Source organism: Acanthaster planci, linkage group LG15, assembly GCF_054643075.1.
Source record: "Acanthaster planci isolate LZ-2023a linkage group LG15, COTS_SCS, whole genome shotgun sequence".
NCBI lineage: Eukaryota > Metazoa > Echinodermata > Asteroidea > Valvatida > Acanthasteridae > Acanthaster > Acanthaster planci.
In genome coordinates this window covers 4,397,946-4,424,963 of record NC_141791.1, presented here as the reverse complement: position 1 = coordinate 4,424,963, position 27,018 = coordinate 4,397,946, and the positions used below count along the sequence as shown (strand labels likewise).

General features: G+C 40.5%; 3 protein-coding genes across 5 annotated transcripts in view; 1 reads left to right on the top strand and 2 right to left on the bottom strand.

Annotated features, from left to right (window-relative positions):
- Window positions 1-541: 541 nt before the first annotated feature.
- On the bottom strand, window positions 542-7,715 carry zup1 (zinc finger containing ubiquitin peptidase 1). The gene is made up of 7 exons (XM_022251928.2): window positions 7,495-7,715; window positions 4,531-6,089; window positions 4,062-4,230; window positions 3,359-3,553; window positions 2,626-2,982; window positions 2,067-2,290; window positions 542-1,496 (listed from the first exon to the last, which is right to left on the bottom strand). Exons 2-7 carry the CDS (start codon window positions 6,076-6,078, stop codon window positions 1,461-1,463), a joined length of 2,529 nt encoding a protein of 842 aa, XP_022107620.2. The 5' UTR covers window positions 6,079-6,089; window positions 7,495-7,715; the 3' UTR covers window positions 542-1,460.
- A 116-nt stretch (window positions 7,716-7,831) lies between these two features.
- Window positions 7,832-14,992, top strand: LOC110988449 (uncharacterized). 2 transcript variants are annotated; one of them, XM_022251945.2, is made up of 3 exons: window positions 7,835-8,248; window positions 8,678-8,798; window positions 10,221-14,992. In XM_022251945.2, exons 1-3 carry the CDS (start codon window positions 7,972-7,974, stop codon window positions 10,423-10,425), a joined length of 603 nt encoding a protein of 200 aa, XP_022107637.2. In that variant the 5' UTR covers window positions 7,835-7,971; the 3' UTR covers window positions 10,426-14,992. The 2 variants fall into 2 exon arrangements, with proteins under 2 accessions (XP_087003114.1, XP_022107637.2); XM_087146988.1 differs by lacking the exon at window positions 8,678-8,798 and having other exon boundaries at window positions 7,832-8,248.
- LOC110988429 (importin subunit alpha-7-like) overlaps window positions 12,299-27,018 on the bottom strand; it is a 27,445-nt gene continuing 12,725 nt past the window's right edge. For both annotated transcript variants that reach the window (XM_022251908.2, XM_022251909.2), the window contains 7 exons: window positions 26,290-26,389; window positions 26,001-26,164; window positions 25,778-25,856; window positions 24,230-24,355; window positions 23,357-23,484; window positions 22,861-23,045; window positions 12,299-22,089 (listed from right to left, as the gene is read on the bottom strand). In XM_022251908.2, the coding sequence (XP_022107600.1) occupies window positions 21,902-22,089; window positions 22,861-23,045; window positions 23,357-23,484; window positions 24,230-24,355; window positions 25,778-25,856; window positions 26,001-26,164; window positions 26,290-26,389 (970 nt within the window). In that variant the 3' untranslated portion in view covers window positions 12,299-21,901. The remainder of the gene's footprint in view (window positions 22,090-22,860; window positions 23,046-23,356; window positions 23,485-24,229; window positions 24,356-25,777; window positions 25,857-26,000; window positions 26,165-26,289; window positions 26,390-27,018) is intronic.

Below are 27,018 nucleotides of genomic sequence, written 5' to 3'. Positions count from 1 at the left end.
GAATCGGCTCTTTCAAAATATAAAGCCCCCTGTTGACAAGACGGGATTAAAACGGGTCCTTCAGTGAAGATATTTGTACATTTTTTAAAACATATTTTCTGAATTTGTTCCCATTTTTTCTAGTTCAAATTATAATGCTTTCTATTGGGTACAAATAAGACATATTTGACAATGCTCACTTCACATGATCTCAAAATAATACTGGATGCAAAATTTCCACAAAGCACACACAGGAAACTGTGTATCAGGGTTAAGATCGGGGAGTAAAATCCACGAAATAATAATCACGGGGGGGTATGAGAGCCCTCACCAGCATAAGGTCTCTGTATACATGTACATTTTGTGTTTGCCTCAAGTCACCCCTTAAAATATCTATTTCTTCTGTTCTATATCAGCTGTTATAGACAAAAGCATTACAGCGGCAAACTCAGGTTTTACCAAATTGTAAGACAGACTATCTGAAAAATCCTGAAGTCAGGGAAAATCCTGACAAATCTCAGCCCTGGTGAATGGACACTAAACAAGTGAATCAGACTCCAGATACTGTCATGTCTAGTTTATTTATGCCCTTAAAAACGCACAGGGATATCAGCTAAAGTGGCTTTATCAAAATGAAGGAAGGCATTCTTCACAGTCAATGTATATTACTAAAGTTCAAGCAAATCATCACTTTTCATGGGCAAATTCCTGTAAAAACTCTGCTGTTTGTACATGTATATTTAAACCATTACCCTGACCAAAGGATATCATTTTAAAATGATAACAATTTGGTGGTTCTTTTTTCACTTTTTATGTTATACAATGTAAATTTCCATGTTAATGAGTAGATCCATGATGCCTATCCACGGTGAAACCTCACTGTTGCCTTGATCTGTGCACGAAAGAACTGCATGTACTGGAATTGTTTGGTATTTTGCTGTTCTCAATTTTCAGTTTCACTGGAGATTCACTTTTGTTTGGGTATACCATAATGAGACACCGAACCGAACAACCCTCTCTCAAATGTGCTTCACAGTTTGAACAGAAATACTCATGAACTAAACAGTGTCACAGCAACAGTGCTGCCTGTTGTCCTGGGGCATGGAAAAGTTGAAAAATGTCAAAAACAATGCTTTCTACACTTAACTCCAAAAGGACATCAAATTGTTTTCATACACTGAGGAATAGTATCAAATAACACAAAAACATGTGTCTAGGAAACTGTTACTGCTTGGGGCCCTGAAAAAATCCTAACAATCTTGAATCATCCCATTTCTACACATTTTTAATCACCCTTTACCCTTAGGGTGATTAAAAATTTGTTGAAATTGGAGGATTCAAGATTGGGGTAAAGGTTGTAAACATTTAGACACCAGTTAAATACCCTTTATTCGATGAGTAAAGGTTGATACTAAAAATAATATAATTACTCTTCGTAATGTGTGTAGGGATATCACTCATGACTTCTGAACGCTTTGCAATCACGGCTTTCTCTCAGACTGCAGAATTTTACTTTGCTGGAAGGGAGAACAACATGTTTGAAATTGATTCAAGCCATCTTCACATTTGATTTCAGGTAAATTAAAAAAATAACAATACAAGAAAGTAGTACATAGCATCATGGAAAGTTAACCAACAATAAAAAGATTTGAGAAAGATTCTGCTAGGATGGAAACGTCAGGCCCTCCATATTTTGAGATTTGTATTTCAGATCATTGTAGTCAGCAAGCAGTTTGCAGCAGTTTTGTGATTTCGACTTACAAATCCAATTTACTTGACTGGTGCAAGACCAGTTCTGACATGGTTGACTGAACTACTTCATATTCAGTCATCTGTGACAGTAAATTAGATTTCTTGGTGTCATAAGAAAGAGGACACCATTAGTTAATAAATGGTGGTTGCCAATCTCCAAAATATCTAGCCATGTCCAAAAAATGAAGAAGTTAATCATGGTTTCCTTGTTTTAAAACACACTGCATTTTTATTTTCACAAATAAATAGCACAAATGAGCCAATGAAATTGCCTTATTCAAACCATTAAAGAAGCAGTCTGTCACCAGTCAATTGCTTTAAAAGAAGCAACTCACCTCATATTCTTGATCGGATGTCATCAGCCTATCAACACTCACAATCTGGTACTGTTTGGATTTCATCTGGGCAAGGCTCTTCCTGACTGGCCGCATGGCATATTCATCCAGCTTAGCCAACCCTAGTCCTTGCATATCACTGACCTGGTAGCTGGGGTCAAAGAGCAGGAGCCTTATGGAGCCATCTTTGTGAACCTCACAACCAACAACAGTCCTGCTGTGCCCTATGAAAAAAATTATCAAAGAAAGCGATGATGAAACATCAAAGCAGATGATCGGATGGCATTGTCTGAGATCTGGGCCCAATTTCGTGGCGGTGCTTACCACAGAATTCCGCGCTTACGATGTCCATTCTGCACTAACCCTTTCAGCACAGAATCCTTAGTTATAGGATGTATGCATGCGCGCATAAGCCAAAATTCCTCGCTAACCTGTAAAATACTTTCAGCCTAAATGCAGAATATTATGCTGCGGTAAGTGCCAATTTTTCATTTGTGGTAAGCAGCACCATGAAATTGGGCCCTGTATCTCATTGCAACGTCCACCATGCAAACCTTACCTTCGTGTTGTAGGTACAATGGTGTTTTCCTTGTCTGTATGGTCTCTCCTCTGGGACCATGACCCCCGAGCACTCGTAGCTTCAGGGTACTGGACCTAGGCTTGCCAAAATAGTCCCGCACCCACTCGAACATAGCCGGATGGGTGCCCCCGGCTCCCGTCGGCCGGTGGAAGTCCACCAAGCGACACTTGGCCCGGAGGGAGGACAGCACAGCCGCGATTTCTGTGGCGCCGATCCACTTCCGGGAGTTGACCAAGCAGCCCCCCAGCTGCTCCTGTCCCTGGAGGTCGAAGCCCTTGGCCCAGGCTGACTCGATGAGCTGCTGGAGCTTGGAGATGGACGGGATGGCATTCCTTCCTGGAAGGGCAGAGGACAGGATCAACACATTTTGAGGAAATATCAGAATTGACCCCCAAAATGTAAATTGGGTTACTGAAAAGATACAGAATCATTTCACAGTCACTCTTCACCTAGGCTGTGCCCTTGTGAACAATTGAAAATTATTACTATGTCAAATGTAAGCATGCATCCATGTATCAACAACCTTCAAAGAGCCACATCTATTGACAGAAGAATCAGATGTGGCTTCTCATTGAGAGGTTTTTCTACTGGACAGGTTTACCGCCCTCTGTTGCCTACACGCAAACAGGATGCCACTTTTGTATCACAGCGAGTGCATACTGCACTGTCTGATTAACACTACATGTACTGCAGGGTGACAATGGGCAATTACCACTGAAGAGAACCTGCCGGTAATCGTCAATGTGAACCAGAGATGAGAGCAGCATCTGCAGGTTGCGATAGCCGCAGCCCCATCCCTTGTCACCGTACGAGGATGAGTAGTGGTCTGCATCGCAGCACAGTTTGGCGTAGCTCAACCCTGGAATCGTCTTTTCTGTGTAGTATGTCACCATCTTCTGAACCAAGCCTAAATTGGAAGGTATTAAAGGAATCGTTTTACATTGGATTTAAATCCAAGTTGTGTTTTGCTCTTTTTCCAGTCTCTTGTTTTGTGTAAGAGACATCACCAGCATCCTTAATGAATCATGGATATTATTGGCTATATCAACATATTTAGTACAATTAATGACATAACAGTGTGACATAATGGGAATCTCAGATGTATTTGACCGGTTGTAAAACACTGGAAAGTGCTATTTAAAGTGGATGAAAATGGATGTACAATGTATCTGACATCATTACACTATTCCTGATGGGTTCTGTGGTTGACATTGAAACAGCTTCATCTGCAGGGACAAACTGCAGACAAACCTGACCAAAACGAATGAGGAAATATTGCCATATCCATCAGCAACTTCTACCTACAGTATGTAGGTAATCTTCAGAGCAGTGTGAACAAGGAGACAGAAAAGAAGGTGTGGGATTAACATTCCAATGACCCAGTATCCTTGCAAAGGTCCGACGGTCGAACTCACCAGAGGTACGAGACTTTCCGTCGTCGACACCCACTGCCAGGGATCGTTGAAGGCTTGTCTTACGTTGGTTGTAATCGGTGACGGTGATTTGGCCCCGGACTACGGCTGTCTCCAAGTCTTTCTCAGACTGTTGCTTGTAACTCCCAACTTCATCCATGCCGTACTTCGCCTTTTTTAAGGTATGAGATTCAAGATAACAAAAACAGAAGTGGGATGAAATTGGGTTGTTTGCTGGAGTTACATGTAGCTGAGAACAAGGCAAATTAACAGAAAAGTGTAATGACCTGCTCATGACACTGATGGACAACTTTTTGAAAAAGCAGACAAAATGTATAAATGTAATTACATTTCAAGTTTTGTAAAAAAATAAAAACTTGCATAAGGCCTCAGTATTTAAATGTAGACATACATAGAGCAGTGATTGTGTTGTAATAACTCTGATTGGGGAAGCTAATACATATACATGTACCTGAAGCTGTTTGAATGTTTCTCTTTGCCGTCGTTCTTGTAGCTGTCGTTCCTGTTCAGCTAGCTGTCTGGCAAGTTGTCGGTCACCTGAGAAAGAATCCTGACCTCCGACCTCAAAGTGATTTTCCACGTGGTCGTTCAGGAGCTTTGGGTTCAAACCGCTCATCCCACAAACAGGGCATACTGAGCGCTCGGAATGTGAATTTGCACTTGTGCTGGGGCCGGCCTCGTCCTGAGGGACTGATGAGGGCACGGTGAGCACCGCTGCTGCTCGGTCTTCTTCATCCAGCAACTTGTGCACTGTGTTTATGTGCACAGTCAGGAAGTCTGGGTCATAACTGCCCAGACCACATATGGGGCACGTGATCGCCATCTCCAGGTTGTGGGCCTGCCTGCTGAGGCTCAAGAGTGTGGGCTTTAGGTCTGCAGCCTTCTGGATCATGGAGGTGTTCCACTGGTTCTTGTCCCCAGCTGCTTTTGTCGTTGAGTGGGGACTTGCTAAAGCATCACTGTGTTCTCGTTCAACGTGACGCAACATGGCCTCTGAGTCAAGACCTGTGGCATCACAGAAGGGGCACTCTGGAACAGATGTATTGCCATCTTGACCTGGATTCATACTCAGATCAGCTTCCCTCCTCCCTTTCTCCTCCCCGGTGTCTTGAATTACTTTTTTTCCTGCAAGTTCACATGTGTTACCTTTACTTGGACTAAATAATCGTAAAATTTTCTTGAGAGGACTTGCAGTTGCTGTCAAGGAGGACAAAGATAACTTGTCCGAGGAATCATCAGCCGGACAACTGACAACAACCGCACTGTTGCTGGCACTTGGAGAGTTCAACTGGGCCTTGCTTCTAGTTCTTTTCCGCTCTACAAGCACGGATGTTTGTCCCTGGCCGGGGGCTTTAATGTCGCCCACACTGTCTGGCTTTCCTGAGGGGTCGCTGCAGCTTGGATCTGCATAGCCATTTATGCTGTATTTACCGTTTGATTGCAAGGTCTCTGAGTTGTCAGGGTGACCAGAACCTGGTCTTCCAGCATTAAAGCTGCACGCACAGGGTCTTGATTTCTTTCTGATTCCCTTGTTTCTGGTAGAATAGTCTGGTGAGGTCTTTGCTGGTTCTGAGCCAGTTCCTCCAATCTTCTCACTTCTGTCAACCGCTTGGCCTGCTCCAACAGCATTTGTGAAGGAGGATTCATACTGCTGTTCTCCTTCCGAGTTCGCACATCCTTCTTTACTGACATCAAGATTGCAGTCATTTTCCAATAATTCTTGCCCGTAAGAAATTCGACAATGGTTCAACGGACCGGGAGCCTTCATCCCAGTAAATGATCTTGAATGATCCTGTCCCGTTTTACCCGGGCTCAACACTGCAGAATGTGCTGTGTTCACGTGCACATTCAACTCCTCCAGGGTCAGATGTCGGAGGTCGCACATGGGGCAGCTGCCCGCACTCTCTTCATGGTCCAGCAGCATGTGGGTTTGGAGGTCAGCCTCGGTCAGACTCTCCTGGCCGCATATGCAACAGTTAAAGTGCTGCACAGTAGACATTGTTGCTCGATCTGGACAAGAGACATCATGGCAATCAGAATTCAAATGAGAAGTAAGCAAGCACATCTGTGCTAGAAATTAACAGTGAAATGTAACCAGTGTGACACTGACAAGAATTCAGGAACATGTACCATACCAACCCAGGCCTATTAGCCTTGTCTAAATTGATATATTTAATTTTCCCCCTACCCAGAAAGTCACAAAATCATCCTTTTACAGTTTAAAATTGCACTGGGTCTGAACACCATCTCATCAATACAAATTCTCAATGATAATATGATCATGGAACCAAACAATTCATCAGATCTCACAAAACAGTAAGTTCAGTCGGAGGTTGTTCCATTTATCGCACTCATATCTGGGCAAGGGGGCAACTTTCCCTTCACTTAGTACAGGGGTTTGTATGTTTCTCTCATTTCTTCCTACATGTACAAAGTGATATAAACAACTGAAATCTTTTCGATAGAGCGTGGGAGACATTCATAGCGCATAAACAGAGAAATTTCAGGCATATTTGGAGTAAAGGTTAAGCATTTGGTCAATGATTCAGATTTTCCCCATAGACGACATTATTTTCACCCCTTTGAGTCCCAAGTGTGAAATATGGAACAGCCACCGATGGACTAATCAGCGAGAAGAATCAAGACTTAGTGATGTCATCCCTTCTATGAGAATGCATGCAAAAAACCGAAGGCTAAAGAATATCACCATCAAAATCAATTATTTGCTGCCCAATCACCTAGACCACGGACAAGTATCTGATCAAGACTATGTATGAGTAAAGAAACATTATCACTTACCATTCGGCCATGGCATGCATGAACAATATACATGTACATCCCACATCATGTAGGCCTACATCATGTACATATTTGTCAACTTCAGGGCTATTTATGACCTTTGTCATGTTTGTATTAAAGGAGGCTTAAATTAGCTTAATTAAATTGGGACAGTCCTAGTCCGAGTAACTTGGACTCAACAAATCGCCATTTTAAACATTTGGACATTGCACATCTAGTAATATTAGGCCTACTAACGTTAGTACTATCGCCCGACAATGGAGGAATTGAGAACACAGTCATGACACCGAGTCTCAACTTTCAAGATTTATTTCATTTTCTACAGCATAATAATCACACACGGTAATAAAACTTTTAATAAATATATAAATATGATTGAATGATACTACAATATACTTTAGACATGTTAGAAAGGATGCTGTACTAAGTGTAGAAGGGTACCCAATGAAAGCAATGCTTGTAGATTTGTAACATTACTTATTAAATTTAACTTTACAATGCATGACTTTACAGTCTGCAGTATAACCACGGAGGAAGGAAGTATGGGGCCTTTACTGCCATGACTGCAGACAGATCTTCATTATCAGGCCTAGGCCTATGTTTTATTAATTATTACCGCAAAGACTTTCGCGCTTTTCTCAAGCTCCACAAATGACTCGACTCCTTGCGCTCCATTGGCCTACTGAACATTGACGTTACTTAGGCCTAGTACTAGTAGTACAGTACGCCTAGCTGGGCTAGGCATATCCAACCCGGCAAGTGGGAAGGTCCCTAACTTTGAAACTGTGTCCAAACATCTGACGGGGAGTAATAACTAATATTTCAATGCTTGTAGTGGTTCACACTAAACACATTCATGTATATTGATTGGCTTAGATGTACAAGCCCTTTGCATTTCAGCCATTCACAGGCCCTGTTAGAAGCTATATACGTAGACAACCTGTGACCTCACTGCACACGATCCAAAGGTCAATTTGAAGTATCTGGCAGATGTCTGGGTTGGGTGAAGCCCCTCTTATTTCTTTATTTAGGAGGAATTTACCACGTTGGTCCGTCTGATTTTGATCACTGGTGAATTTACTACAAGACTAAAATGTTCACTTCATCGAGACTGGTTGCGATTCCCGTGTTAAGGGTTTCTTCGAGATATTTCACGACGGCAAAGTTTGCTTGCCCAAACAATTGTGTGTCTACTCGAGCTCGCTCGGTACCGCACGTACACGTAGGCCAGTTAGCATGGTTAGGCAACATGCATGACTTGAGCGGTTCACGAGTAGGCCTATTGAGTTCTTTTGCAGCTTTTCGAGCGTATGCTACCGGAAAAGAAGTCGAAAAAATACAAGAGCCCCAGACCTCGAGAACAGGGACTGGTAAGTTTTAGAAACGTTGTGCCATGTTCATGTTGTGCTGCAGGTGCCAACAAAACGAAAATTTCCCACCAACTACACACCTTTTTTCATTTGATTGAGGGGGGGGTACTTCTAGTAGTAGGCCCTAGTACTCAAAAGTCAAGGCAGATAGACCATGTAGAGCCGGCACTCTACCGCCGTTCACTTAGGCCTATCACATGTTTTTTTGTGGAAATCCTAAATGTGTTTGTATAAACCTTACAGTTCTGGCATGTCTGGAAGTAGAGTGCTGGTATGGTGTTCTGGAGGTCACAGGTTCCCGCTCCATTCCATTTCTTTGTTCATCTTGATCATGTTGATAATTAACATCATGAACTTGTAAGCGCCTAGTTGGTTTCCTGATGTGGTTTGTTCGATAATGTATAAAATGGAATTGTATGTTCTTACCAGAAAGTTCAACTTCGTCCGAGAGTGCAACCGTACGTGCCAGAGCACCAACCAACATAGAACGAAAAATATTTGTGTGGACGGGAAAGTACAAGACGGTGGATGAAGTGCCTGAACTAGTCTCGTAAGAGTGCAGAAGAACTTTTTAAAGATTCAGTCCCAGCAATTACTTCTCAGAAAAGTCCAGTACAAAAGCACTCGCAGGCCTCAACATTAATGGTTGTCCGATTGCCTGGGAAAAGCAATTTCTTTTGGGCAAAAAAATTAAGAACAATTTGCCCGATGGACAGGTACTTTTTTCTTGAAATAAGAGCGTCTGTTTTTCGTGGCCAAGAATAACAGTCAGCAAATTTACCTTTGATTTTGTTTTTTCCTCTTCACAAAAGCTTATAAAAAGTGGTAAAATGTAACAGCTTCTAGTACAGTAGGTGGTGTACAATAATTTTTTGCATTGTTACGTACTTGTTTGCACAAACTTGCACGCATTAAGCACGCTGTACATTTACAAATGTAGATGGGCACCTTTCCACTCAAGGGAAAATGCGTACATGAATAAACTGTAAAATACATGTACATGTATTCATGTCGTATTGTGGTGAAGAAGGGACTTACTGTCCCAGGAAGCAATGAGCAACTAAACCAGGTTAGGGCAAGTAAAATCTTACCTTGGGCAAGTAATTTTTCAATGCTACTTGCTCGATGGACAAGTAGGTTAAAAAAAATTGATGTTGCGGCCTGTCCAGTTGACCCAAATGTTAAGGTATTTCACTGTGTCAGCTAATTTTAGAACAGTTCTAATAAACCTTGTCACCGTCCTCCACCCAGGGTTCTGTCTATGCCCTGTTCACTGTAACAGCATTCAACAGTTGACAGATTTTATGTACAAGTCTACATGTGTACTGGACCCTCACAGCACTACATGTAACTCCTCCCATTTCAATATAATTTTACACACAAGCAGATTTAACATTGGAGCTATACGTTGTGTGTACCGGTATGTGTATCCCAAGGCCCGATTAGCCTCAGACTTTGGATGTGAGATGCTATACCATATGATATTCTAACTTGTTATCCTAACTCCTTACTTAGTTGGGCTACATGTAGGGCTCCTATCAAAGGCAGAGAATCCAGCAACAGCACATCAAAGCTCCGTTTGATTCCAACATGATTGGTCTTTTATGTCCCTGATACACCTGACCTGTGTAATTTGGACAAGAAAATATCACTGAAATTGATTTCAAACTGTTTCTATTTGTTTGGAAGGTAATTTGCATCAATTCTCACTCTTGGAAATTAGAGAGTGAGTTTTGAACTTGCAAAATCATATGTCAGATGTGACAAGGACATGGAAAAAATGGGACCCCTAATTTATAGAATGACCTGCTTGCATCATCAGGATGCTTGAATCAAATACAATCTGCTGACTTGTGGCTGTTGTTAGAATTAGAAATACATGTACGTGTAATGTACGTACATTACATGTACCTTCTACTGTATGTGCCTATAGGACTCCACTGACTTTTTTCCTGTGTTTGCTTTAATACAGTGAGGCTGCCCTTATGAGCTCTAAGACCAAATTCCGCATCTACATCAACCTGGGCATGGGTGCGGCCACGCTCCTGGCAGCTATCTCTATGATCATCATGGGCCGGTCTCGGGCTAAGAAGGGCGAAAGCGTATCGGGGATGAACATGAAGCGACACCGGGAGATGTACAGCCGGACGGCTGCTGCGGAAGATGCCCAGAAATAAACGAGACTCTTTAGAAGAGTTTGCTTGCGTACTTCTGTTGTTGCAAGCAGCTGAAAGTGAAAAGTGTGACCGATTGTGCACTGCATTGTGCTGACTCATCTACGTTGTCTTTTTAAAAATAGTTAAGCTATTAAAGGTGTGAGCACTATCTCATCAGATTCATTTTTGCCGACATGACACTTTCCACCAGAGGTGTGTGTAGCAATATTATGAGATAGTAGGATTCAAATGCAATGAAGGACTAGCTTTCATCAAATGCCAGGTCTAGATGATGGCTGTCCAACTGTTTTTGAACAGACCAACTAGATCATGTTTGCTAGCATGGTAACCAGTAGATTGTACTGCCAAACTGAGCCAACTGTTCCGGTGCAGGCATTCCAGTGTGCTGAGAAAATGTTTTTGTCTGCAGAAGCATCTACATGCATTAAAGTAGGGAGGTTTTGTGCAGGAGGAGGGTGGCTCATTGTACTTTAATTTTAGCTTGCAGCTGAACTTGCGCAATGCACATGTATGTGTGGGATTGGTTTCCCGTACACCCTCAGTGTTGTAAATAATGAAGCTTAAGTGATTTATGTGCCAGGCAAATAAGCCATTGGTTTCAGGGTGTGTTTTCTAAATCTGGGCTTCATCTCCAATGCGGCATCAGGCTTCAGTTTTTGGGTTTATTTAACCCAATAGAAAACATGTTGAGACACTGATGGGTATCAAACATCAACGAACATGGTGTAGTTCCATAGCTAAGTGTGTCCTAAGTGTTGTTTACCAAAAATACAGCCGATTTTTGGTATAGTGCTCAGAACATCAGTCGGATGCGGAGTACTGTACTGACCATCTGCTTTACTTTTGGTAAATGATACTTGTACACACTGTGCTATTGGAAGACACTATGTTTGCTGATGTTTGATACCCACTGTAAGTCATGTGACCTAAAGGGCACACTCGATCTGTTGGGTGTTGTATGACTAGTCACTGATCTGCTATTGGCCTGCCACAGAAGCTAGCCAGTCACACCTCCTTGGACAACAGACAACTTTCCTTCCAGATAAAGGGCATTATGAAATTGCGACCTCTCCTATTGATTTTACACTGCAGTGTACAACATTCTATAGCCGATGAGTTTTCAGTAGCCCTCCAAAAAATGATTTCATTTTCAACCTCCTAGAGAGGGAATGCAGCATGTTTTCAGTCTACCCTATGGTGAGCCCCAAACCCCTTACAATGCTCTGATTCATCATTAAGCTATGTTCAAGACTCCCATCGGGAATCTGGGTCCTTTTTTTTTTCAGAGCAAGTAATAGAGGGATTTCATATTAGCGCCGTCTGTGCATATTTGCATCGAAACCGAGGCTCTCTGTGTTGAACTTCGTCGGGCGCGCCCGCAGAGTCCACACAGTACATGGAGTATCCGGTTCGTAAGTGTGACGCCACTTCATTTTAAACCACGCCCACTGTACAAGATGCAGGGCCACCACAGGTACGTTAATTCGCGGTCAATTGTCGTTATTTTTTCTTTTGATTTTACGTGTCGAGTCATCCTGAAAGACTCTTCCACAAAAGTTTGCAGCCTGAAAAGTCGGAATTTAACATACCGTTATGTATTTTGCGTCTTGACTCCTTACTTTCAGTCGTTTGATCGTATTAAGAATTGAAGCTGACACATACAGCCTCGTTTTCAAATGCGGAAGTGCGCAGATTGACGCTAAAAGCGTCGTATTGGGATCCCTCTATTGTTTTTTAGTGCTTCCACAGGGGTGAATCTGTGCTTCACTGATGGCCATTACTGTGAGGATAAGACAGCCCTGGGGTAAGGGGAATAGAATAAATAATACAGTACCGGTAGATGAACTACAACTAAAAACTGACTCAACACATATTTAAATTTCTGTAACCGAATGGATTTTATTGATCTTTTTATATCACTTGACAATAAGATTCAAGTATCCCGATGTGACGCCCCTTAAAATTTTGTATGAAATGGTGCGTTAAAAACCACAATTTCTTAGATTTTTGTGATCAATAAAACATCATTTCTGGAAATTATACTGTTTATCAAAATTTGAATATATATAATAAATTCTTTGAAAAATTTCAAGAAAGTAAGCGTTTTGGAGTCTTGAATGTTTATTTTAACTGGACCTAACTGATCAAACAACATGCCTTCAATAAACATGCAGTAACCCACCAGTTATACATTAACCAGAAATTTGAAAATAGACTAAAGACATTTGACAGGACTGTTCATTCTCATTTCTGCTTTTAAAGATATCACCACTGAAATTAATGTTACAAATCCTTTCACAGATGATAACTTGAAGTCCACAAAATCAGTTTTAGCTGAGAAATACATGTATCACCATGTTTCTGGACTGTGAATTACATGTACATGAAAATAACTGCCATGCCCCTGCATAGCCTAGTCGGAGTGTTATGAGCATATAGTTGCTGTATTCAATAAACTACAGTATGCACATCAGTCCGTGTGCAATATACATATATGTGTATGACCATAGAGCTAGGTTTGTAGCTCTATGGTATGACTCCCTGACCAATTTGCTGCCAGGTAACTTGGGCAGTGCAGTGTACAATGAGCTGAATAACCTTGACAGTAAAGTAACTGATGGATTAGCAACCTGGTCATTTACAAATCCCCCATCCCTAATGATCACCTCTTAACCATAAATGCTTGACATACTAGTGGGAATGACCCGAAGTAACACCCTCATTACCCAGTTTGATATTCCAACAGCACATGCCCCAACTGAAACCTGCCAGAGGTCATTTTGGGAAACGGCAAGTTGCATGGATGCTTTGTTCTCAAATGACTGCCTTTTTGAAATACCGGTATCAAACAGGCTCATTCGTTCTGTATTATAAAATCCCCCTCCCCCAACCATTTTTGGGGTGGCATATTTCTTGACCCCAAAGAGAACTGAGGCTGGGGAAAGAAGGGGCCAATTCCTGCCACCTCAGCAAACATCATTTGAGAGATTTGTAACATTAATTGCAGCTATGTCAGAATTTTTCCTTCAACATTTTTCTAATCTGCAAAAGGAGAAATACGAGGTGAGAGGAAGTAAACCTCTAGTCCAGAATATTGCTAAAGACCTGTTAGCCCAAATCTCCCCTTTTACATATGCACCGGTAAACATAACCTGTCATTTTTCACGGTAACTGTAACTATATATGTTAAATTCCTTTAAACAAGTTAACAGTTATCATGCTATATACATGTACACAGTGTTAGCGTTTGCGCTCTGTAGAAGTCTTTTCTTCAAGTTCTGGGTGACTGTTTCATGTCTGTTACTGTGAGGATTGTTGGGTAAAAGTGTTGGGTATGAATGTTGTGTTTGAACTATGTGAACGTGCAATGTTTTATAGCTATTCATAGTTGAGTGTGGTTGAATGTGAACTTTTTTGAGAGCACTGTAATGGAAACATTTGTGTCAATGGTGGCAAATTTCATGTTTGTAGAAAATGGAAGCTGTGTCAATACTATGCATAAGTGTACAATATCCAGGCTTACGAACTTTTGGCTTTCAATATAACTTCTGTGTCTGGCAAAATTGTGGCTTCACAAAACTAGTCAGATTTCATAACCACTGGCTATCTCCGCACCTTGTCCAACACCCACATGTAAGTGAAGATTTTACGCAGAATAGTACCCAAAGCAAATTTAGTACAAGTTTTTCAGACTTGAGATCCACGATGATTCTGAATTCAGATTTATCCTGTCAAAAGTGATTGAAAAAAGTTTCAGCCCACATGTAAAAAAAAAAAATTCCTGTTAGCCATGACAATCACTCCAGAACTGAAATGAATATCAGGCAAAATACATACAATATAAACGCAAACTAAACACAAAACAGAGAATTTCACAGGAAAGTGGAGTTACGATTGTACACAAATGCATAGCAGGACTGTGCATGTACAGTATGTTAGTTCAGCGTAAACCTTACATACCCAGTGTAGACTTGTGAACAAAAGATGTCCACAGGATACAGAAAAGAAAAAAATGTTCCGTGGACTCACCCACATCCACAGGACGTTTCCCCTTCTCCTGAGGGAAATTTTGAGGCCTTTTGGGTTACGGTTATCATAATAAATGAAGAGGAACAGTCAGAGAAACATTTTATGAAAATCGTGTTCCCAGTTTAAGAAAAATTGAGTATTTTTACCGAGTTTTTAACTGCAAGACAAAAAGGGATTTCCACACTAGGTATGTAACATACACGTAAGTATACATGGGTATTGTGTATGCAAGGTAAGTATGAGTGGAGTGGTCAAATGCGTACATGTATGTTTGCAACTTTATGTGTTTAATGAGTAGGTAAAAATTTAAAAAAAACGGAAGTGTGTGTCAATTTCCATACAACAATCTGAAATGTTTTCCATAATTCCCCAACTCTAAAGTGTGAATATTGCATTTTGTCAAAAAAAATTTCTGGGCCAAAATAGGTCATCTGCATATCATTACAGCTATGGTCTTTGCAAAAATAAATAAATCATACAATTGATGGCGAGTTTTTTCATTTATAATACTGGATTATTCTAAGGTTTCTAAAATAAACAAATCTGGATTTTTTCAGAGATTGAAATAAATGAAAACACAAATATTAGGTTTTGCAGCTTAATAGTTCACAAACTGAAGGGACATAAAGAGACTAAGGAACCCAAGGCAGGACACATAAAAAAGCAAAAGAATGACAACTGGTTGTGAGAATTGTTTACAACTGCTTCTAATTTTCAACACAGTAAAAAGCTGCCTTTCCATAACCCAAGCTACAGAAGGAATCTTATGGGGGAAAATGTGTCAATTACTTAATGGAAGCACAAAAACAGCAAAACCCTATAAAATATTTGAATCTTATGGTAATTTCTTGTTTCAATAAAACTTTATATTTAATTGCAGCTCCTCTTAATCAGAAAATGAGCTGCATAATGATAATTTTGAGTTTACACTTCTAATTTCATCAATTCTTAATTTTTGTTGATCAAATTGCAAGGTATTACTAAATTCGGAGTACAATTGACTTTACCTGACAAATATATTTCTGGTACTTTTTCAAGCTCCCAACAGATAGAAAAAAATGTAGAAAGACATGTTTTCCTTCAAAAAATCAGTTACTGTTTTCACCCTGAAAAGGCCAAAAATGGAATGAATATTTATATTTCCTTGCAACTGTGTCAAGTTAGAGAACTAATACTTGGTGTGAAACAAGACTCGTACTTGCTGTTTTGCATTCAGTCATTCCGATAAGGCAGTAATATTCCGATTACTTGAGTGCAAATCTGGTGCACTTATACTGTGTCAAGCACTTCCCAAAATTAAGTGCGAGGCGCGTTCAAGCATAATTACAGCAACCAAACCATTTTCAATAGGTTTTTGTATTTTTTTCAAGTAATCACAGGTTGTCTGTAACGATACACGTGAAAAACAATAATTATCCATCAAAATAAGAAAGGTACACAATTTCATCTAAAGTGTCTTTGTGAAAGCAAGTCCAAAAAGAAGTCTAGATTGCACTTTAGAAATGGAAAAGTTTACTTTTCAGCTATCACTTGTAGACTTTGTCTAAATTGGTTTTACAAAAAGTGATTCAAGTAGAACTTTTTGCACAGATGTTTGCAAACTATTCTTTACAGGCACTCATTTTTTCAACAAATAATTCAATTATTCTGCAGTTGAAAGATTTTAATTTAATGCCTGAATGAGATTTTCTTTCTAGAATTAAATTATAATTTACAAAACAGACTTTAAATATTTTGCAAACATCTGTAAACATTTGCCAACTTTGCCAAAAACACAAAAACCAAACAAGCCATTCTTGACCTTAACCCTGCAAAAACGCCCTCTCGTTCTTTACAGACTGTTTTGAGTGATGTCTTCAGCAGTATTGTGTAAGGTGAGGATCTGTAGAGAGCTGTGTCCAAAATTGACTGGGTGCAACGTGTCCGCGGGACTAGATTCAAAGGCGAGCCACTGGCTAGCCGTAAACCCAACGCCATTGCAAGCCACAGCCGTAACATTCAGAAACCTAAGCCATATTTCTGAATCCCTAGGTGAGGCTTAGCCTCAGCCTGAAGCCCTGCTGGGAAATGAGTTTCCCTTTTTCCAGTCAGGGAAAGTCAGGGAAGTTAAGAAAAAATGACTCACGTCTCAAGGAAAGTCAGGGAATTTGGCCCAAACGAGAAAGTGGTCAGTCTGTTTGTGTTCATGTCCATCACTGAAGAGGTGTACTACTGGACACGATCAAAACATTTATCCTGTTGAAAATTTATCACAGAAAACTCTGGGAAAACTCTGAGATTTCTGTGTACATGATATGCCGAACCCTGATTCCACTTACATGTTCAGATCCCCAAAGCATTCCAATTGGACCAGGCATTTTTGTTTAGGCCAAATTTTCTGGCAGATTGCCAGGGATCTGAGAGGACTGGCCCTAATAGGGGCAGTGACACTGATTTCTTGTTACACCTGTAGTCAATTGATTGAATCATTTTAAATTCACGAATGCAACAAAATATTGATCTCTCTGAAGAGCTTCCTGAGGAGAAGAAATGTATCGATATGAGAAATCATTTTGAGGTAAGTAGTAGAAATATGTGGTCTGGGATAGCCAAACAAGTTTGTTATCTTATTACTTTTTGGTACTTATCTCTACACAAAGCTGCGATGAACTAGACAAACAAATCTGAAATGATACTTGGAACTTGCATAGGATTGTGTTTATATTTACTTAATGGTTAAAAAAAAAGGTATTCTGGCCCAGATGGAAAAATACTGAAAAAAAAAAGGACACACACTTTTTTGCTTCTGTATTTCAAGTCATGCTAGGTGGCATGTTATGTCGTCACTGGTACAAAAACAAAGAAGAACATTGTGCCAAAATATTGCAAACTTTTATAAAATGTTCAGTGATGTTGTAATGTTGTGACAATCAGATGTTTTAATATATTTAACAATTTCAATTTTTCTTTAAATTCTTGCACTCATTTTTTGTAACAATATATTTAAATGCATGTAGGCTTGTAAGCGTTTTCTTTTTTTGTAAAAAATAAAAAGTATGTCATTTCATGGTGTGAAATGTACCATTTAGTATGTACATGTACACATATCAAGTACTATGTATAATCAACATGTGTATTAAGTGGTATACAAACATTTTAAGTTGTTGACATGTCTTTATAATTTTAACATGTGTTTGCATGTTTTTTTGTCTGTACACACATTTTGCACATATCTTATAACATTTATTCTAGGCATATGCAGCCGGTTAATTAAATTCTCTACACTACATACATAGAATGTTGTGACCAGCCGCAAGGAAATAAATTTCTTGTAACTCTTGATTCTTTCATTTTCTTTTTGGTAATTCACTCAAACCAGTTGAATGACTACTGTGTGAACAAAAAAATACAAGAATAACATGTTCTTGAGCTAGTATGTAGTCTATATTTCAAAAAGAAATTAATGGGCTGGTCACTGGTCTTCGTAGTTAAACTTTTTTTTGGCATTCCAAAATACATGATTCCTTCTAAAACCTTGAGGTACCCGTAAAAAGAGCATGTTCTGTATATGAGCATTAAATCATTTGCACACTGCAATAGTGGCCATCCATGCATCGGACACAAAATATTCCAAACAGCAGTCCTGTTGTTTCTGTCCAAAAAGAGGTGTACTTCACCAGATACCGTTCACTCCCAAAAGCACTACCCTTGGCACATATTTTTTTTCTAGTGAGCTACAGTGAGTTTTTTTAAGGTACATGTACCTTTAAAGACAAAAAATTGCTTAGGCTTGTTTTAGACATCCACTTTCTTCTGGCAGACAAAAATGGCAGTTTAAGGAGACAGGATAACTTTATAATCTTGTTTCTTTTTGCAAAGGTACCTCAAGGCTGAGGAAATTAGACTCATGTATTTAGAATGATTTCCTTTATACACATCACTACCTACAATGCTGTGGCAAAAACAAATGTGAAAGATGGCACGTGATCTGGTGTAGTATGTCAAGTTAACTGAATTTTTTTTCCAACAAAAAAAAAAAATCAGACCAATCAATCGAAACAAAGTATTGATAAATCACTGGACAGAACTGAGTAGCATGAAAGAACAAAAATCACCCAAATAATGACACTGAGTAAGCTCAGACCATTTACATTCAACTCCACAATTGAAACAAACTGAAACACACCCTATGAGGAAAATGCTTTTCTTTGATTGGCGAGAAACACACATGTAGGTTTCTATACAACAGAAATGAGTGACATGAACAAATAACAGATTCAGTGGCATGCTCACTGAAATGGAATTAACGGGACAGCTGAAAGAAATAATTACGTATTTTGTTCATCAATCATACCATCAAAGAAAAGAGTGATTAAACTTATGTGAAGATTTAAGAACGACAGAAAAAAAGAACTGTTGGAACTCTATTCTTATGTAAGTTCTTTGAGAACCACACAAGACTACCGGTGACTTTAGAAAAAACATTTGAGAGGATTTTCAAACTAACAGGGGCTCCAGTTTTTCAGAAAATTACAGGTTATACTGTCTCTAATACAACAACTGGAAGTGACATGGCTCTTGAGACAAAGCAATACAAAAAAACACTGAGGTACATGTACCTTGAAAAATGATTAGTTTACTTTCTAAGCAGTGGAAGTTATCTTGCTTGTTTACTTCAAATTCAGCCAAGCTTCTGTGTTTTCTGGTGGGGGTATATTTTCAGCAGCTGCTTGGCAGAAAGTGTGACGTTGGAAATGGAGACAAACAGGCAATGCAAGGAGAAAAACAGGCAATCAAGAAAATTAAAGGGTAACATTTATTTAGTGAGAAAAGTTCTGCCAAGCAACTCTGTAAACATCGGACTGCTTTACATCAAAGAGGCAAAAAAGGAGGGGAACAAAGAAATCTTCAAGCAAAAATGATCGAACCATTTCATGCAGCACTTTTTAAAATTACACTTTCACATCTTCGCAGCACTCTGTCCATCATCCGGGGGATCTCCGTGTATGTTCTACATGTACATTCTTATCATTGCCAAGAGCCAAAGACAATGCCAAACATTTCATGCACAGCAACATGCAAGGTTCTTACAGCTTGTCATTGGTGGAGAAATACACCACCAGGGTGATGTGCTGTCACATATACAACTGAATGACACCTACCAAAACATTTTATGCACCCAACAGGTGTACATGTATATTTTGGCCCTTCTCCTGGGCAGTGTACATGTACCTCTCTCTGAGTTAATATATAAATCGGGCAAGATGTGCACGTGGGTGAAGTGCATGTAGCCAACTGGTGCACCATCCGCCATGTAACTAACCAGGGCGGCATGCAGCCCTCAGAAAATTTCTCTCTGTGTGCAATGCTCCGGGGCAATTTACGCACCGTGGCATCAGGGCAATATTCTTTATATGTCACTTCAAAACAAACCACAGGGGAAAAAACTTCATACACTTGACAACATGCCGTTACCCTAAGTTATCAACACAAACGACTGATTCTCATTACAGGTATCGGTACATCTTTAGACCAGATCTCTTTTTTTTTTTCTCTACATAAAATGCACAACACACTGTTTAACAGGAATGACACACTTACCAGTACGCTTACAAAAACATACAATCGCTCAAAATAGCTGGTTTGACCCGCATCATTAAAAACTCCTTCAACTCAGCTCCCCCACATCACACACTGTTGAATATTCATAATTGTATTTAATATTTCGTCAATTTTTTTCGGCTGGTTTTTAAAATGCTTTTTCGGCTTTTTTTTCATTTTCTTTTCTTTTTTTGTAAGTTATCTCTTCTCTGCTCACTTGAATGCTTTGTTCTCAACCTTTTCACCTCAGTTTTTCTCAATTTTTTTTTTTAATATATTTTCAAGATTTTTTTATAAACTATCTTCCCACTCACATGCTAGATGAACCTGTAGATAGATTCCTGAAGCAGCATTTGTATGAAATCATCTTAATAAAAAACTCTCACCGTTTTAGAGATTGACTCTTCACAATGTATGAAAATCAGCAAAACATAAGCATCATAAAATTGACCCTGCGCACACAACAAAACTACGTGAGTGTTTGTCTGGAATATACAAACATCCCATGACTTGAAATGTAGTCATTACCCACATACCTGAAATGCAAACTCTTAATTCCATCAAGACTTCTTTATTGTCGTTTGGATTTGAAACAATTATCTGCTTGGGTTGCATGTCGCTTGAACAAGAATGACAACTTAAAAGGCTTGCCACTTGTTCAGCATTTATGCAAAATTATTTCAAGAAAGCACCCTGCCAATGGCCTGTCAAATTGGCTAGAGGCGCTGAACAATTTTTTAAAAAATAACTGCATTTTTTTCACACAAGGAATTTCAATGTCAAAAACACTAACAAAGAAATGTACTGAATGATGCTTTTCTGCACATTTTGGCAGAGACTGGTTCATGTAGGCAGTGAGTATGCTGTGCTTTCTTCTGATAATTGTTCAAGAAATTCTCACATACGGGGATGCGTTATGTCTTGCTGATGGAAATGGAGATCCAATTTATGAGGATCATCCATGGGTGGGAAGTCTGACGTGAGAGTATTCAAGGCCACTAGAGTAACAAAATGAAGGAAGTCAGGAGATGTAGCATCTTTAAGGACTTATGCATGTGTCTATTAAAGGTAATGATGCTCTCAACTTTTTTTCCACTTACAAGTGCGCTCAACTCTCACTGTCAACCCACTGTTCTATCACTCCACCTGTCACTGTCACCTGCCTATTCTCTCTGTGTCACACACACACACGCACTCCTCATTCCCAACTGACACGCATGTTCCAACTCGTGCCCCACATATCACTTCTAGCTCTTGCCCCAATGCCATCAACTCAAGGTGGCAAACACTCCTTGCTTCTTGGAAGTTCACATCTATCGCTACCAAAAGGCATCCAAGAGTAAGCAAACACTTTAATACTCGGATCTGAATTTAACATTCATTTTGTTTTTAAATCTTAACAACTCTGACAACCTGGAAATCACCAAAGTCAATAAACACCCATACACCATCAGGAACACGACAGGAAATGAAAACACTTCTGTTCACAAAGTGCCCTACTGTACTCGGCGCCTTGTGTTGTCTGGACAGAGATATAGAGCAGTTATCAAGGCATTTGAAGAAAATGTTTATCGCGCGGGAACACGTGTCGTTCATGGTAAATAGCCGACTTTTGGAAGGTAGACAGAACCACCATGAATGAGTTTAACTGTATTTAATCTGACCAAAGGAAACTGTACAGATATTGTTTACCAACATGGCTTCCAAGAGTAAATCTTGTTAAAGTCACTTGACAAGTTTAAGCATTATCAATATCCACTCACGTTACCTCCTCGGCAAAAGGGAAAAAACCCCTTAGTTAACACTCACAACTCCCGCAGTCAAACTCCACACCACTCCTCCCACGGCACGCGATGTGAGGTGTCTTTCAGAACTGCAGGTCTTCGATGTTTTCCTGTGGTGGCGCGAACTCAAAGACTTGGGCATTCTCAGCGATCTTGGGGGCCATCTTGTTGTCCTCGTCGTCCGAGCTGAAGTAACGCTCGATGATGTCAAAGGCCTTCTGGTAGATCTCCTGGTTTGCATGTGACTGTAGGAACTCTATCTTATCAACACCTGCCCGGGAGGGGAAGAAGCAGATTATAAAACCAGGGTCGATACTGGTGATGTGGCTTTGATCAATACCAATCAACTATGCAATACTTGGCTCAGGTCTCAAGTTTATCAAGATGCTGTGGGGAAGAAAATACATTTGCTGTACAGTGAACTGAAATAACTGAAATCAGCAGGGAATCGTCTGACAGTATTACCCCCCCTTAACGTTGTAACAGTCACTGACAGTCAAAATTTCCATTCCCTTCCCCATGCTACTCTCATACACAGGACAGTCACCAACAGTCAGATCATAATTCTGCTTGGCACCATGGCCAGCCTAATTCAGACAACAGACAAAAACAGGCAAATGGTAGACAAAGCTACAATCATTATCAATATCAAATGCTGTACTTTGACTGTCCGTGATTATCAATCACAGACAGTTAAAGTACAGCTATATCAAATTATATCAATAGCCATGGCCAGTCAATTCTGCTTCATGTAGGCAAAGGGCTCTAAGCAGTTGAAAACAGTCACCAGACTGGTTTTGACTGAGAGGACAACTTTGTCCAGAATGGATACCTGCATATGAGCTCTGAAGGTACTGTCCATTATTTGAGCATTACATTCCTTTGAGATAACAGAAGTGCTCAATATCTAAAGGGTGTTTTACAGGGTTGGATCTGAGTTGAATATTCTGTATTCGGAGAAAAACAATATTCTCATTTCAAACCAAAATTGCAGAGTCATGTTTTGAATTGCGCCTGAAAAACACCACCCTGGACTGCCTACCTTGGCATTGTTCAACCATGAGGGCGTACTGGTTCTGCCCGTTTTGTCCATCCATGGACTTGGCATCCTGCTCGCCCAGCTTCAGGATGTTCTCCAGGCCGTTGAGGGCCACATGGACAATCTTGGGATCCATGACGTTAAGGAGGTCGCACAGGGGGGGAATGCAGTTATGCTCCACGATGAACCTGTGCAAATCAAAACGGATGTCTTTTAACTGATCACTGAGTGCCCACAAACAATTGATTCTGTCGGGGAAAAGTTGACATTCCTTATCAAAAAGAAACCTACAGTTAAAAGTGAGGGATACTCTATACGCTCTCTCTTTAGGCGTCATTTGAACACTCAGATCAGGCACTTTGCCATATCAAAGAGATCGTTGCAGAAAAGCTGAACTGAGAGGGCCAGCAATTTCACATGGAATCTAATGGCAATGCTTAAGTGTGCCTGATGTACAGTCAACTGAAGCTGCCTGCATGTATTTGCCAATCCAACCTACCTGATCTGTTCTGGGCTGCCCCCTGATGTGGCATTGGTGATGGCCCAGGCGGCCTCTTTTCTCGTCTTGAACTCCGCCTTTCCCAGAACATCGACTAGAGCAGGGATGATGTTGGCATCGATGACGCACTTTTGAGAAAGGAGAGAAAGCAAACATGCTTAGTACTTCAGAGCAGCACTGTGTAAAGCTTGTTAACTTAAGATGCATATTCATCAAACGGATGCATATTCATCAAAGAGATGCATATTTATCAAACGCGGTGGTGAATGGATGAGGACAATTACAGTAAAGTCTAAAGTGACAACCAGGGCAAGTTTCAAAGAGCTGCAAAGTATAGAAACTCCCTACGCCTAACAACTTCCCATATTGCCAGCCAAAGTACCACTCATTATGTGTCTGTTGTGACTGGTTGTCCGCTGATGTTTGCCAAACTGAAAAAATTTCCCAGGCAGAATTTGTGGCTGGGGAGTTCTGTGGAGACGAGTTCTGAGCTCATGGCTCGAGAGTGCCATGAGCAATTCACTACACAAAGGACGTGGGTGCAAATAGGGGGCTTTGTAGAAACACAGGAAAACAGGTTGAAAAGAAGGGAACTAGAGATGAACAGGTGCCCGGAAGGATTTCATGAAAAAGATGCTTGAAATTTACTCGAAGAGAAGTCATTTCAAATGTGCCATTATCCATGTTAAACTGCACTTTTTTAATATGAAAGACATTTGGGCAAAATCCAACCCAGGAAAATAAAGCTGGTTCAAAATGGAGCATGGTGAAAACAACACTCCACACCCACATTTTAGAACTCAAGAATAAAGCAATGTCTCCTACAAAGACATGAATTCCGGTGTGTGTGTGTGTGTGTGTGATGTTCCATACCTGGATCTGCTGTCTGTTTCCTGCAGTGATGTTGGATATTGTCCAGCAGGCTTCTTTCCTGATGGATTCCTTGGGGCTACTCAACAGGTGCAAGAGGTAGGGGAGGGCCGAACAATTCAGGATGATCTGAGCAAAGAGGAAGGACCACACTCTTACAACTACTACTGTCTTCTAAAGGCAAGCATGCATGCCCACCCAGTTTGTCTAAGCATGAGTCAAGATGTACATGTACATGATACGCAAGTCTATCAGCATGTAACATTGAGTCTGCAAGTTTTACGGATGCTATTTCTGGGATGCCGTGCAACAAATACATGTACACAAAATGGATGATTTTGATAGAAACATTGTGTGTGGTAGCCATCTTGGAGGTTTGAGTGTCTCACTACATTATCTTCAGGTAGTAAAGTATTTTCAGGTACTTTAAGACAGCTGTTAGGTGCATGAGGTTTTCTCTTGTAACCCCAAGTCCCATTTTACTAACTTATTAATGTGCATCTTCGGTCTGCACAGCACAAAGTACACATAACAGGGTTTCTACACCTCAAGGAAATTAAATTCCATGACTTTTCCACGACCAAATTATGAAAATCCATGATCCAATAAATGCAGTTTCTTGGACTATTTAGAGCTGCTGGAAATTGCCAACAGTTTTCACTTGTCAATAGCAGTGGAAATCTGTCATTGTTTTGAACGATTATAACACTGTTTGTGGCATTCAGCACGTGTGGATTACCACCGGGGACAAAAGCACTCCAGCATTCCACTGATGAGCGATATAATACTGCTGCACGCTTATCTGGCCCGTACTGAAAAGACGCCAGCACTGCACTGTGCCAGTTTCAGGAACAAAAGAAACTTATGTAACACCACACAATTTGGGCTCTTTTTATAAGGCAACAGGCCTGGTTGAAATACTCTGGCATCAATAGATGTTGTATGTCAGATTAGAGTAGCCACCAAACAGTCACTCCATGGGGTTCAGGCATTTAAAAAAAAAAATGAATTTTGAAGATTTTGAAAACCGAAGATTTTGAAAAATTGCCCGTATGTAGGCAATGCCTTTTTAAAAGCACCCGGCAGGTAATGGTTAGCAGAAGTCCACACACAGTTTGAAAAATTCCATAACTTTTCCATGACTTAAGTCGTTTTACAAAAGTCCATGACTTTTCCAGGTCTGGAAAATGACAAACAAATTTCCATGACTTTTCCGCGACTTTTCCTGGCCGTGGGAACCCTGTGACAATAGGGTACCAGTACAGCTAAACTCTCCACAGATATCTACAGGCACAGGTACCTGATACCGGTAAATGGCAGAACTGGTAGGCGACAAATTATGGTGGCTTTGCACAACTGCCTGGAGGAAACTACATGCAAAGAAAGGTGGCTTATGGCTCTCAAGGCAGACTGGAATAACAGATTGTGGCTCCAAGTCTAACCAGTCGTCCTGGGCTTTGTCTTTTCAAGCAAGATGCTTTATCACTACTTGATACACTCTACACGGGGATTCCATTAGACCACGCTTGAGGTGATGAGGGAACTATTTACCTGCGTTTGGATGTCATCGCCTGTGACAATATTTCCTACAGCTCGCAAGGCTGCAGACACAACATTCAGTGAGGCATTCCTGTAAGAGATTATCACAAATAAAGTGTTTTTCAGAGGGCAAGTCAAACAAAATGACATTTTTCAGTTCCCAAATTAAATTATATTTGCTTATTTTTATTTGTTAACAACGGCAGAGACTTTAATCTCTTTGAACAAGACTCACATGAGAAGTTCCACTAGTCTCCGACAGACCCCACTGTCAATGACAGCCTGAATCTTCTCATTGGGTCCGTCTGACAGGTATGAGAGGGCCCAGCAAGCATCAGCCAGGACATCGTGATCATTGTGGAATAATAGACGTGACAGAACTGGCAGGCATGTCTTCACCTGAGGAACAAGTGGGTGGAAACAGGTAACCAGACTACACCCTGTACTGCATGGATTCTGTGCCTTCCTGATCCTAATGGTATCGTTCCATTTTATTATTGGCTTTTCCCCTGATCGTTTCTTACCTTGTCAAAGTTCGGTGGGGGATTCTTTCCTCTGCAGAGATTGGACAGTGCCCAGACAGCATTTCTTGTCATGGACAGCTTGCTTGATTTAGCCAGTAATCTATCAAGGACACATCATTTATAGCATCATTATTAATGTGACTAACAACTACCGCATTTGTCACAAACGAAGTTGACAGGAAAACACCGCTCCTACCTTGATCCTAGAAAGGACCCACCTCCTTGAAAGAAAAATCAACAGAGCATGCAATAGGAGGTTTGAACAAAGCAAGACAATTTTAAGGTTTTTAAGACTTCATACAGCAATTTAGCTAACACGATATTTAAAGGAATAGAAATAGAAAGTCAGCCATTCCAAGGAAAGTCCAGGCATGACCAAACACTGATTGGTAAGCTGATGTGTTGATCCTCGATCACAACGTATAATTTTTTTCTGCTGGTCTACCACACATACCCCTCTACATGGAGTGCGACGGGGAATTAAATACTTGAACATCTGAAACTCCTATTAGAAGGGCCGGACTAGGTGTTAGAAGATATCAGAGGCATCTCATTGCTTATCAAGAGCTGCTTTCCATCCTGGCATATCTACAAGCGCAAGGCTGCTAAACCCTCACGTACCATGGCAACTATCGAAGGTGAATGCTTCTCGCAAGACGCACTGTCTTACAGCAGACATATACAGGCCACTTGAGAGCTTTAGCAGAGCAACAAGGGTTTTAAGAGATA

Excerpts from the sequence above, each read along its gene's own strand:
- LOC110988449 (XM_022251945.2), top strand. The coding sequence starts at position 7,972 with ATGTTCACTTCATCGAGACTGGTTGCGATTCCCGTGTTAAGGGTTTCT. Across the intron at positions 8,249-8,677 it reads GACCTCGAGAACAGGGACTG|AAAGTTCAACTTCGTCCGAG; the intron begins GTAAGTTTTAGA and ends TGTTCTTACCAG. Across the intron at positions 8,799-10,220 it reads GAAGTGCCTGAACTAGTCTC|TGAGGCTGCCCTTATGAGCT; the intron begins GTAAGAGTGCAG and ends GCTTTAATACAG.
- zup1 (XM_022251928.2), bottom strand. The coding sequence starts at position 6,078 with ATGTCTACTGTGCAGCACTTTAACTGTTGCATATGCGGCCAGGAGAGT. Across the intron at positions 4,231-4,530 it reads AAACATTCAAACAGCTTCAG|GCGAAGTACGGCATGGATGA; the intron begins GTACATGTATAT and ends ACCTTAAAAAAG. Across the intron at positions 3,554-4,061 it reads CGGAAAGTCTCGTACCTCTG|GCTTGGTTCAGAAGATGGTG; the intron begins GTGAGTTCGACC and ends CTTCCAATTTAG.